General features: G+C 31.9%; 3 protein-coding genes across 4 annotated transcripts; 1 reads left to right on the forward strand and 2 right to left on the reverse strand.

The window, feature by feature from the left end:
* Window positions 1-909: 909 nt before the first annotated feature.
* Window positions 910-3456, forward strand: LOC112805619 (phosphoinositide phosphatase SAC6-like). The gene is made up of 11 exons (XM_025847999.2): window positions 910-993; window positions 1078-1155; window positions 1274-1344; window positions 1476-1574; window positions 1656-1755; window positions 1906-2014; window positions 2135-2207; window positions 2546-2639; window positions 2732-2824; window positions 2927-2993; window positions 3092-3456. The coding sequence occupies exons 1-11, from the start codon at window positions 919-921 to the stop codon at window positions 3220-3222; spliced, it is 990 nt and encodes a 329-aa protein (XP_025703784.2). The 5' UTR covers window positions 910-918; the 3' UTR covers window positions 3223-3456.
* Window positions 3457-3461: 5 nt separating this feature from the next.
* On the reverse strand, window positions 3462-5511 carry LOC112797180 (dehydrodolichyl diphosphate synthase CPT3). The gene is made up of 3 exons (XM_025839987.3): window positions 5181-5511; window positions 4169-4554; window positions 3462-4018 (listed from the first exon to the last, which is right to left on the reverse strand). Exons 1-3 carry the CDS (start codon window positions 5387-5389, stop codon window positions 3672-3674), a joined length of 942 nt encoding a protein of 313 aa, XP_025695772.1. The 5' UTR covers window positions 5390-5511; the 3' UTR covers window positions 3462-3671.
* A 1452-nt stretch (window positions 5512-6963) lies between these two features.
* Window positions 6964-11621, reverse strand: LOC112797164 (probable serine/threonine-protein kinase CST). Of its 2 annotated transcripts, none has more exons than XM_025839975.3 (6): window positions 11144-11621; window positions 10189-10550; window positions 8642-8777; window positions 8403-8545; window positions 8052-8175; window positions 6964-7645 (listed from the first exon to the last, which is right to left on the reverse strand). In XM_025839975.3, exons 1-6 carry the CDS (start codon window positions 11217-11219, stop codon window positions 7239-7241), a joined length of 1248 nt encoding a protein of 415 aa, XP_025695760.1. In that variant the 5' UTR covers window positions 11220-11621; the 3' UTR covers window positions 6964-7238. The 2 variants fall into 2 exon arrangements, with proteins under 2 accessions (XP_025695760.1, XP_025695754.1); XM_025839969.3 differs by having other exon boundaries at window positions 8403-8548; window positions 11144-11620.
* Window positions 11622-12867: the final 1246 nt, after the last annotated feature.

Genomic DNA, 12867 nt, shown 5'->3' on the forward strand with positions numbered 1-12867 from the left:
TTTTACATAAAATTATGCAGTGTCCAACGACTGAATGAATTGGGTAATGAATCTAAATTGCTTCCTCTTTGGAGACAGGTAATAATTTTTCTAAGCATCTTAACTTTGTAAAAATTGATGTCTATGCAAACAATGCCTGCTTTAGATCAATTCAATTTATAATTCCTTTTGGTTTCGCTGCAGGCAGAGCCTCGATATCTCTGGAACAATTATATGTTGGAAATGCTGATTGATCACAAGGTGTGTTTGTAACAAATTGCTGTTATCTGTTAACTTCTTCTTGTCTACATTTTCTCACTTCAATTTTATTTTATTTGAATGCAGCTTGATCCATTCCTACTTCCTGTAGTTCAAGGCAGTATCCTTTCTAAGACATTCATATGTTGTTTAAGTTGTTTAGTTTGATCATATCGCTTCACTTTCGCCTTCTTAGAATTATCCTTAACAAATCATTAGGCTTTCACCATTTTCAAGCAGCAATTGGGAAAGATATCATTGACATCACTTTGATTGCTAGGAGATGCACAAGAAGAAATGGTAAAAGATACTTTTCTATTCATTTACATATCGACTATGTACTTATTACTAGTAATGTCATAAGACGCGTCTGCATCTTAGAAATCGAACGAGTAGTTATAAAATGACTCAACTTTTTGTACTGATTCGGTTGTTAATAACATCTTATTTTGTTTCTTGGCGAATAAGGAACTCGGATGTGGAGAAGAGGGGCAGATGCTGATGGTTATTGTGCTAATTTTGTGGAATCAGAGCAAGTTATGCAGTTCAATGGCTATACAGCATCATTTGTTCAGGTAACTAATGCTTTCTAGTTGAATCTTGTCTTAAGTGATTTGGTCGAAACAAGGACAGGAAATTAAATGAAAGGTTTTGTTTGATCTCTTGCAGATTCGCGGATCGATGCCATTCCAATGGGAGCAAATTGTTGACTTAACATACAAGCCAAAGTTTGAGATATTGAAACCTGATGAAGCTGTAAGTGGTTGTTGTTTCATTTTCTTTGTGTTTCTTGATCTTCAAGCTTCTCTGCTATGCTAATTGACTAATGTTTCGCTGCAGCCTCGAGTCATGGAGCGTCATTTCTTAGATTTGAGAAAAAAATATGGGAGTGTGGTAGCTATTGATCTTGTCAACACGGTGAAAAAATATTCTTCTTCTGAATTAACTCCAAATATGATATCTAATGTTACTAATACTAACATTGTGGTTTATTTTCAACTATAATTCGAACTCTTTTCGCTCCTAATCTTATCAGCATGGAGGAGAGGGGAGGCTATATGAAAAATTTTCGAGCACGGCGCAGCAGGTGGCAGGTGATGATGTAAGGTAGAAGTCTCTTTCAATTAACTTTTAGATTTGGTTTTATACATTCTTTTGGTTTCTTTCTATTTGATATCTATGCACATGTTCTTTCTTTTCTTTTTATTTTATTTTTCTTTGTCTTTTTTGTTTTACAGATATATACACTTTGATTTCCATGGCACATGTGGTCACATTCATTTTGATCGTCTCTCAATCCTCTATGATCAAATTTCAGATTTTCTTGAGAGAAACGGGTGCGGAAATTTTATTGGATAAGTTATTCTGATAAAGAGTTTAGCAATTTGATTCAAACTTGCTTTGTTATGGAATTGTAGATATCTTCTGTTGAATGAAAAGGGAGAGAAAATGAAGGAGCAACTTGGAGTTGTTAGGACCAACTGTGTTGATTGTTTAGACCGTACAAATGTTACTCAGGTCGGCTAGTTTCTGTTTTCATTTTCAGTGTTTTCTATTTTTAGAATTTCGAAAAAGAAAAAGTGAAAACGAAAAACATGGCTATAGAAAATGAAAACATAAACCAAACAGACAGTACTTTTGCTTGACGGAATTAAAATGACGTGGCAGAGCATGATTGGACGGAATATGCTGGAATACCAGCTTAGAAGACTTGGTGTCTTTGGAGCTGAAGAAACAATTAGTTCACATCCAAATCTGGATGATAAATTTAAGATCTGTAAGTATAACTATATATTATGTATTTAATAATTTATTTTCATTTTCATTCATGTAAACTTTAAAACTTTGATTCTATTCTTGTTTGATTTTTATGTTTTTTTTTTTTTTCTATGTTCAGTGTGGGCAGATCATGGTGATGACATTAGTATTCAATATTCAGGCACTCCTGCTCTGAAAGGAGATTTTACCAGGTATTCAATTTCTCATGGAATTTTTCTAAGATTTTTTAATTTTATTTTTTAATATCATGTAAAGAGCCAAGTTTTGGAGCAACGGTTGAGTTGTTTCCGTATAACATCAAGGTCATGTGTTTAAGTTGTTGATGTAATTATTAGGTTAGACTGTCTACGTTACCTTATTTGAGTACGGCTAACATGAAATGCTTGTGCACCGGACTGCTTTTTTCTAATCATGTTGTAAAGAGTGTGTAGAATTGTGCAACCATATAGAAGATTAGTTTATATTGAACATATATTCATGATTTGATTTGACTTTTTTAATTAACACTTTGAGGTTTTGTTGGATTCAGATTTGGACACCGCACTGTTCAAGGCATACTAACTGATGGTTGGAATGCTCTTATGCGTTATTATTTGAATAATTTCGCTGATGGAACAAAGCAGGTTTGTGACACTAATTATGGTAATATAGATGAATAGTTGGTTTATTAGTGACACTAATTACTATGCTTAATTAAATTGTGTTGTTGGTGAAGGATGCAATTGATCTCATGCAAGGACATTACATAATCTCTGTTGGAAGAGATATGACTCCAACTTCTCAGAATGGAGGCATTGAATCTATTGCTGTGAGTGTTTCAATTTAGATGAATTCCAAATTGAAGAACATAATTAACTTCATCTTATAACAAATCAATATTAACATCATTTCTTTTCTGTTATCTCTGCAGTCTTTTCCTCTGGCTCTAGGCCTGGTTTTGACTGGATTCTTTTTCGCTACCATGTCCTTGAGACAAGGTGAGTTTTTCATAAATTTTACATTACATAAGTCCTTCATACTTAAATCATGGCTTTTGAGTGATATGATAGCTTCTGACCATTGTTCTTGCATGCAGTTCGATACGATTTTCGGCACTTCTTCCTTTCACTAATGTGGGCAGGAATTAGTATCGGTATAGCAGCGTTCGTGAGGGCGAACGGCCGAGTTTTCTGCAACAGGCCACGCCTACACAAGCCCCGGTCTTAGATGATGATCAATTTTTTTTAAAAGAATTCAATATGTTTGCATAAGGTTCCCTAGCATGATGCTCATATTACATTTTATTCTTCTTTTCTATACTAACTTTTTGTAGCCATTATTACTATTATATATAGCTGCCACAAATTCATAATTGGTGCCTTTTGTTGGCAGTTTTTGATGCCACTGTCCTCCTCCTAATTTGTATATGCAGATTTTGTTTATGTTCTTGGAGATTCATGTATTCAGTTCATTTTTGTATGCTTAAGATTCATACAATATATACAGATATAAATAACATCATTATACATTTTGATTTGAGTCAAGAAAATAAGAGTAAATTATACTAAACTGTCTTGAAATTCGGCTATATTATTGTTATTATTGTTACCAAATTTCGTTCACAAGCATGATTTAACATGGTTACCAAATTAAAATAGACATTTTCCATAGTTCAATTAAAAGTTCTTGTGCTTCTTCTTCTCTTTCTTGTTCTCCAAGTAATGATGGTACTTTTGGAAGTTCAACACTGCCAAGACCAAGTGCCTCAAACCTATCTCAGGCCAAAGTGAAGATGGTGCATACAGAGGGCAGGTACCAGCCTGCCACAGAAGAAAGTTGCTCAGCCGCGCCTCACCGGAAGTTCGGATCAATATGTCAGGGTCTGGTGCCACTGCCATGTACATATTCCTCTCAACATCCACCAATTCTATTAGAGAACAAGAAGAGGGAGGAGGAACACTATGTTTCTCAACTTTGTTCTCAAACACTCCATTCTTGCTACAAATCATCCCTTTCACTTTCTCTGTCAAAAATCAAACAGCATACAACAATTATGACAAAAAAATAAAGTAATAATATTGACAGATGTAAAAAGTTATATAAGAACTATGATTATTTTCAATTATTAAAAGCCTACAGGCTGAAAACGAGTCGAGTTGAGCTGAATTAATACCTATACCACCATTCTTAACTACTTTTGATGGCTCTTCACCATTAAGATGGCTCCACTTTTGCTTGCAAGATTGGTAGACGGCATGCACCATCTCGTCGCGCGAAGTATACGCGACGCAGATGAAAAGAACTCTGTGGTTGTTGTGGGCAGTGACTCGCATTGCCTTGTCCACAGCAACCCTGACAGGCTCACTAAGCATTGAAATGTTTCCAATGAAATGCAACCTCACACCATACTCATTGATGATGCTTTCTTGTTGAAGCAACTCTTCAATCTTCTGCCTCATAAGTTCCATTAAACTTTGAACATCTTTTGGCTTCCTTCTAAAGTTGTCAATGCTGAATGCATATACAGTTACATACTTCACTCCCAGTTCATAACAGTACCTATAGCCAGTAACGGATTCAGAAAATTTTAGCAGTCAGAACAAACATATATAGGACTAAAACTTTTGTAATTGTATTCAATTTTCGATGAGATCTTCATAAATTAAAAGTTTATAATAATAATAATAATCAATTTTCTATATTATAAACACCTCTAATTGAGTACTTATAGTATACAAAACTCTTCGGAGAGAAAAAAAATTATCATTTATAGGAAATGGACCACAAAATTTATAGACTATGGAGATATTATCTAAAAGTGTATAGTACATGCACTTGTTTAAAATGTTTAAAACTTAACAACTTGGTTGAAATTTTTAGAAACTTTGAGCTAGAATTATAATACATTTGTATAATTTGGTTGAAATTTTTAGAATTATAATACATATGTATAACAAGAAGTTTATGAATTTCTTTTTAGAATTTAATTTTGATGCATTTTGATGTAATATCATATCAGCAAAAATAACTATCATGAATTATTATCCAAAAGGACAGATGTGATTATACAACTCTGAAAAACATTTTGCCAACTTTTTGTTAGGTCACATATCTTTTGAAAATACAGAAAATACAAGAATTTTCTATTTTTGGATAAAATAAAAAGTGTAGTATTATGTTGATACCTGAGGATGGATAAGAGAGCTGAAAATCCAGCTTTGTGGCCTTCACCTTCAGCCAAATTGTTCTTCTTTGCAAACCTTCTATTACCATCCATTATGAATGCAATGTGATTTGGCACTTCCCCAACACATAACACTTTAAAGAGAAGTCTTCTTAGATAACAATATAACCCTTCTAACAAGTGCACTGTGTAACCGTTACTTATCTGCATTATTATTATTATTATACCTTCAAACAAAGAGAGAAAGACCTTGACAATAATATAGAATGATGGAAGATTCAAAAATAAATAGAAAACTTTGGTGGAGCCAGATTAAAAAAAGAATAAAATAATATAAACATATATATGTCTTATTTGGTACTCGCCTTTTCACACATGATTATTTACACTATTCAGAAATGTTATATTTATAGAATTAATTTTTATTTATTGACGGTGTAAAATATTTTACGTAATTTTATTTTATTTTTCTAAAGCGTCTAAGGTGGCAAGATTATGGCTTAGATTTAGGTAAAAGCATTTTCCCTATCCGCATAGAATTACTTTATTTCTATCCTTTTCATGTGAGCAACTGATGAATATGAAACATGAAAATAGTGTGAGGCATTGTATTTTTCTGTTATTATTATTATTATTATCAAATAACTTCTTGATCAAGTTTTTTCCTCAGTGAAACTATGATTAATTAAACCATATGTAAATAATATACTAACATTAGTTGTATTGTGTCATAAACTATAAATAATATATTAAAGTTAACCTATATATATAATTGACTCTCTATTTTTTAATAAGGTATATATACTTGACTCTGCTTAATGAGAAAAAAGTTAACTGTACAGTAAAGTCATTATGAAAATTGGATTAGTTAATGATGATTTTAAGTATATAGTTAAAGACAACTTATAATTAAACATGTAATAAGTACATGATAAATTGATAATAATGTGCATAATTCATGAGTATATGTAGCAAAAAATGAATGATCCCCGGAATAATCCCTGATTCAATGGTGGTGAAGATGGCATGGATTTTCACAATAATATTTGTTTACTCATCTTACTTTTGTTTAGAGTAATTCAAAAATAGTATAGTAGAAATGTAAACATAATAAGGTCACACACACACACATATATATATATATATATATATCCAAATTTGTATTTTTTATATCTACCCATAAGATACAATCTGATTCGAATCTCTCGATATTTATTTAAACGGATGAATAACTTGATTACTCCATTTATCTAAGTCTAGTTAATTTATGATTTTTTTTAAAATGTGTCATTCTTTATATGAGTATAATTAAACATTTTTCTACCTAAATATTAGCAAATAAAGTGAGTTGTTGAAAAGAGAAGGTTGTATATTAGTAATAAAAAATATTTGATAACAAAAAATATTAACCAAAAACTACTATAATTTATTACTTTTGGTTTTATTTAATGCATCCAATAATAAATAATATTAAATAAAATAAATTTAAATTATTTAAACTAATTATTTTGTCTCCTTAATATTATTTTGTTTCCCTAATATTATCGATCAGCAATAACTAGAAAATGTCCTAAAAAGTATGTATTTTCTGTAGAGTTTGATTGTTATGATCATGTGATATTCTTTGAACTTTGATTCTAGAAAGAATGAGTATAATAAATTAACTTTCATAGGTACGAATAACATAACTCTCTTCATAAATAAATAGGATAAGGATACTAAGTATATATAGCGAGTCTTAAACAATCTTGACGAAAAAAAAAAAAGTGATAGTGAGGAAAAGATTAAAGAATGTCAGTCTTTTAGAATAATCCACAATTTACAAGTGAACGAATTTTTTTTCCCACTTTGCAAAAATGTTAATATTTCAACAAAAAGTAAAAAAAAAAACAACCATACAGTTGTAAGTTGTAACAGGGTTGTTAATAATCTCACCCTCCAACCAGGTCAAAGGAAACAAATAAATTAAAATAAAATTAAAAATTAAAAATTCATATTGATTGGATCATATATTACTATTCAACAAGATCATTTTGCCAAATGTTTCACAATTTTTTTCTCATACTTTTGCTTTTGAAACTCTTTGCCTTGAATGATGGTGACTCTTAGAGGCTGCAGAAGAATGAGAACCTCTATTCTTGGACTCCTTGGATTTATCTTGCATTGATTCTATGGCTTCCAATGCCTCCACAACTTCTTTCATCGACGGTCGGTTTTTGGGGTCCGGTTCCAAGCATTTCAGAGTGAGTTGCGCCGCCTGCTGCGCCGCCTTTTGTGAATATTGGCCATCAATCCTAGCATCCATTATGGTTTTCAACTTTCTCTTGTTGGAGAGATTAGGCTTAACCCATTCAACCAGATTCTGTTGCCCTGTCGGCCGCTTTGTATCGAGCGCGCGCAAGCCTGACATCATTTCAAGTAGAACTACGCCAAAGCCGTAGACATCACTCTTCACATACAAGTGACCTGTTAAATAATGATTACAATTTTGCATTGCATGCAGCCATGTTAGTTGTTGGTGAGTCTCAAACAATAGTGTGTGTTCATGTCAACCTTTTTTTGCAAAAACATAAATAAAGAATGAGATCACTTCTCTAATTTTTGCATAAATTTTATATGCATTTAGATTAATTCAGTGTAAACATGACCAAGCATTTAGACTTCATAAAAGTAAGAGTTGACATAATAACAAGGCTATCATATTGACCTATCGATCACAGGTTTGGATCCTAAAATCAGTCTCTCAGGGGATGAGAGCCTTGAGCACCGGAGCTGCCTGTTTCGTTCTTACTTAGCATAGCATTTATATTCAAGTTCATGCAGCATAAGTCAAAAGATGAGTTAATTGCAAACTATATATACATATAATTACCTGTTGCAATGTACTCCGGAGCAGCATAGCCATATGTGCCCATGACTCTGGTAGTTACATGCGATGCTCCCACAGCAGGGCCCAATTTAGCCAAGCCGAAATCTGATATTTTCGCGTTGTAATTCTGCAGGAGACAGAACAATAAGTTGTCATATTGATCTGTAGAATTTAGTATGCTAGTAAAGATCATCAACTTTGATTACTTCAGAACTATGTGGACATAACATCACGAAATATGGTCAAGATTGTGGTCTAGAACCATTTGTTTAGGCTTTTTTCTCTTTGCATGAAGGAAAATAAACTAAGAACAACAAGATTAAGAAACGAATGAACTAGCATAATATAGCTGACCCCGTCAAGTAGTATATTTGAAGCCTTGAAATCTCTGTATATGACTTGTTTTTCGGAAGCGTGCAAGAAAGCGAGGCCCCTTGCTGCGCCAATAGCTATCTTAATTCGGGTGTTCCATGAAAGTGGTTCTATGTTAGGATTCCCTGCTTAGGAACAAAACAAAAGAAAGCAAATGAGGTACAAATCCACAACCAATATAGTTTTTCTTTTCCTCATTTGGAAAGAGTTTCAGTTCATACTTCTGAAAAGATGATTCTCCAAGCTCCCCTTTGGCATGAACTCATACACAAGTAGAAGCTCGTCGTCGTCCCAACAGTACCCTAATAGCTTTACCAGGTTCGGGTGAGAAAGCCTTCCTAAGAAGTTTACTTCTGACTGCACATTGCCAAATCAACAAAGAAGCATAACAAAAATCAGATCACTGAGTTGAAACTTCTGCACAAAAATTGTGACAAACAAAATTATTATTATATTATTATTATTATTATCTCTACAATACACAAATATAAGAAGAAAACATGATCACTTAACTTTCTATAGCAATCTGTTTTTTGTACTATGCTCTCTTCACATTCATAAAATGTATAAAAGTCCACACTATTTTGCAAAATGAAAATATCCCATGTGCCTCAATGCCTCAACTAATTACTTTACTATATTTATATAACATGCACAAAACATGATTAATTCTTTTTATTTATTTTTTCCTCCCCCTCTTTGAGGAAAAGTCAAGAGGGATTTTGCAAAGCTACTTCAAATTTTTTGTCTTTTTATGAAAAAGTAAACGCTTATCTTGAAAATCAATTTGTAGTCAAGTATTCAAATATGTGGAAACTAAGACAACTTATTTTAAACTGTTAATATCCAAAGTTTCCTGTTGGATCATCAATGGATGGAAGAAGGACAGGTCATCTAAGTGGGGACCACAATGAATTTTCCTGCTACATTCCATGACCATATTCCATAAATGTGATGTTTTTATATAGTTTGCTTGTAGAATAAGGAATCCATTTTTAATGAACCGTCTGCATCAACCACAGCTGTGCCTCTCCACATTTACATTGCATATTCATGGTCACCACTATTTTCAATCAAGAATTTCAAGTTCTCTTTCAAAGCATAGTCTTCAACCTCATAATAATAATAATCTTAACAAAAATATATAATTATAGAATGTAGGAGTTATATTATGCAGTAAACCATTTATGATTTACACCTTGTATAAGGTTAAGGATTTAATTTTATAGGCACACCATTATGAATATTTTATAGGTTATACCAAAAAAAAAGATATAATACATTAACAATATAAAACACTTCATATTATAAAAAATTAATCTCCTAAATTACCTAGATTCCATTTTATTTTTTTACCATTTAAGTTAATCATGAGATCAAGTGTTGACAACAACTAAACAAGAGCTCTATAATCTTTTTCACCACAATTACTTTCCACCTCTACCCCTAGTACTTAGCATGTGAGACAATAATAACAAGGGTTCTGTTATTCAGTGGCATTGATTAAAGGTTTCCAAAATAGAAACTTTTAATTGAAAGAAAAAAAAAAACAATTTTTAAGAAGCATTAGAAGCACCATAAAATTTCTATAATTTGAAACCTAACCAATGTTCTAAGGGCACTATATAGCAAAACCATAATTGTAGTAGTAGTAGCAATAATACTACTACTAATAATAATAACAATAACAATAACAACTATACTAGCATCAATTACCAAATATTGAAAGATTAAGAAAATTAAAGTTTTGGAATTCAATTCAACAAACCTGCCACTCTTGAAACCCTTGAGTGCTTTCAGAGTTCAATTTCTTGATAGCAACCACCATCCCTGACCCTGCCTTTGCTGGTGTGAGTGTCTTCTCATCCAACCACCCTTTATATACTCTGCCAAACCCACCTTCACCGAGCAATGTATCTGATTTGAAGCTCTTTGTCGCGGATTTCAGGTCCCCGAAACTGAACACTTTCAAATTAGGCCTCTCCAGGATCTGGCCACTTGAAGATGGAAGCGAACTAGTCCCGTCATCGATGATGCTGCCGCTTGCAATCTCCGAGAACTGGCTCTTCCCGGCGCTGCTAGCGGTGGTCGCCGAGAATCCCACATTCCTGCTGTCAGTGCTAGCTGAACCTGCAAAGAACAAGAACACAAATACAATTACAATTATGTGAAAAATGTAAACTCTTTTTACTATAATCAAAGGAGTACACTCATAAATTGAGCTTCTTTCAATCATAATTCTCCAAATTATACTACAAATAAATGAGATAACATTTTAAAGTTCCATTTTTAAGAGGTATTTCCTAATATACTCAAATATGATGCCTCTAATTTATACATAATTATGAGAAAATAAAAGTGAACAAAGTTGTATCCATGCAACCATTGGAGATCACTAGTCCCCCCAACAAGTGATCAACTTTGAATCCTAATTGAACTTTTCGTGTCAGAGCCTTGAAACAATTGTGCAAGAGATACTTGTGAAAAATTAACCCCCATCACCCCCAAACCAAAAAAAAAAAAAAAAAGAAATTGTACAATTTTACCCTGGTATGTAGTTTTTCATGTACAGTGAATGATCTAACACCAAACATAGGGGGAACAAAAATTGAAACTTTGCATTTTCTGAGGAGAATTAGAGGAAAAGAGTAACTACCCATGATTTGTTTTGGGCTGAATTTTCAGTGGAAGGAAAAAAAAGAAGGAAAATTGAGGAACTTTACCTGAATACTGAGCCTTGGAGAGGGTAGAGGATGAAGGGTTTTGAGCAGAAGAGAGAGAGCCAAAGCATTGACCCATGTGAAGCTCTCTCTCTTTCACTCTCTCTTTCTCTTTCTCTTTCTCTTTCTCTTCCTCTTCTGTTTGGTTTGGTTAGAAATGGTGTTGATGAAGGAAAAACAGAACCATAAAATTCCCCAAAGGAAAAGAAGAAAGTAAGAGCAGATTACTATTCACCAAATCACCAGAGAGAGAGAGAGAGAGAGAGAAAGAGAAAGAGAGATGGAGAAAGAAGTGTATTTGTCTTTTAGATTATGTGTATTTTCTTGACTGAGGGGTTGGATTTGATTTTCTCTGTTACTTACACATCCATCAATGAACATACCAAGATGTTTCTTTGATGATAATAACAACTACATATTTTTAGCAACTTCCTTTTTATCTGTTTTACAATTCTCAAAATTCTGTTGCATGCTCTTGTCTCTTTGCTCTTTAAGGAGGTAAAATTTATAAAAGTTTCATTTTGGACACTTTTTCTTTTATATTTATTTTTTAGCTTAATTTCGATGTTAATACTTTTTATGCAATTATTCACTAATATTTATTAAATATTAAATAAATATCAATTAAAATTGAATTTTTTTCCTTTAAAGATGATTAACAAGGTGAAAAAATTTACTCTTGAATAAAAAAATAAAAAAGAAGTGAAAGAAATTATATAGAAAAAAAAATATTGTATAATCCTTTTCCTAGAGATAAAAATGGTTACAAATATTATTTTTACACATAAAAAATATATAAATGTATGTATTTAGAGTCAACGGCCGCGTGAGGAGTGTCTAGTCAAACCCACCTTGGAAGTTGTTTTCTTCCTTCCTAACTAGGATACAAATTACAATACAACTATACAAGCATGACTAAAACCTAACACTGTGTCACCAAATTCATTTTCAATTTTCAAATTTCAATACTAGTGTAAAGAGATTAATCTCTTTAAATTTGATGTACTAATATCTAACTTATATGGAAGTTATTAAAAAAAGTCAAGTGCTTATTATATATATATATAATAATAATAATAATAATAATAATAATATGTGGTCATATATGATTATGTAACAATTATCAATCTGAAATTACTGTGAAATTGAATTAAATAGCAATTTCTCCTTAATTCTTATGGCAATTGGTAAAATGGCAAGTATTCGTTTGTATGTGACATATGATAGAGATTAGAGAATAATTTATCAAATGTTTAAAGTTAATCATGAAAAGTCATATTACTAACATAAGATTATATAGTTTTAAAGTTGAAAGAGACACCTTAATAAATATTATGCCCTATAATACAAACAGAAGTTATATAATTTATTTGATAACAAGAACAAAAAAAGGCAAATAGTTTACTTTGCCAAAAGATAATTTCACCTATTATTAATCATAGCAATCACTTTATCACAAATAGATTATTCAATGTGATTTCTGTTAATCAACAATTTCAGTCTCCTCCCAAAAAAAAAAAAAAACATCAATCAGTAACAAAGACTTGACTAAAATTAGAAAGCACTATTATATCCGTACAATTATTTTCATATAAAATTGATAGTAAAAAATTATTTGATAATTGTCATCTAATGACTTTTGATTATGAACTTTACATAAAAATAACTGCATATGAATTTTTGCATATGAATTTTCACATCAAGGATTATCTAAAAAAATGCCTTGT

Source organism: Arachis hypogaea, chromosome 1 (genome assembly GCF_003086295.3).
Source record: "Arachis hypogaea cultivar Tifrunner chromosome 1, arahy.Tifrunner.gnm2.J5K5, whole genome shotgun sequence".
Taxonomy (NCBI): Eukaryota; Viridiplantae; Streptophyta; class Magnoliopsida; order Fabales; family Fabaceae; genus Arachis; species Arachis hypogaea.

Coding starts and splice junctions, on each gene's coding strand:
- LOC112805619 (XM_025847999.2), top strand. CDS start 919: ATGCCATTCCAATGGGAGCAAATTGTTGACTTAACATACAAGCCAAAG. Junction 994..1,077: donor TATTGAAACCTGATGAAGCT/GTAAGTGGTTGT, acceptor GTTTCGCTGCAG/CCTCGAGTCATGGAGCGTCA. Junction 2,994..3,091: donor TACCATGTCCTTGAGACAAG/GTGAGTTTTTCA, acceptor TCTTGCATGCAG/TTCGATACGATTTTCGGCAC.
- LOC112797180 (XM_025839987.3), bottom strand. CDS start 5,389: ATGCAGATAAGTAACGGTTACACAGTGCACTTGTTAGAAGGGTTATAT. Junction 4,555..5,180: donor GCTCTCTTATCCATCCTCAG/GTATCAACATAA, acceptor TACTGGCTATAG/GTACTGTTATGAACTGGGAG. Junction 4,019..4,168: donor AGTTAAGAATGGTGGTATAG/GTATTAATTCAG, acceptor GATTTTTGACAG/AGAAAGTGAAAGGGATGATT.
- LOC112797164 (XM_025839969.3), bottom strand. CDS start 11,219: ATGGGTCAATGCTTTGGCTCTCTCTCTTCTGCTCAAAACCCTTCATCC. Junction 8,778..10,188: donor AAGGGTTTCAAGAGTGGCAG/GTTTGTTGAATT, acceptor GGCAATGTGCAG/TCAGAAGTAAACTTCTTAGG. Junction 8,549..8,641: donor GGAGAATCATCTTTTCAGAA/GTATGAACTGAA, acceptor TTTGTTCCTAAG/CAGGGAATCCTAACATAGAA.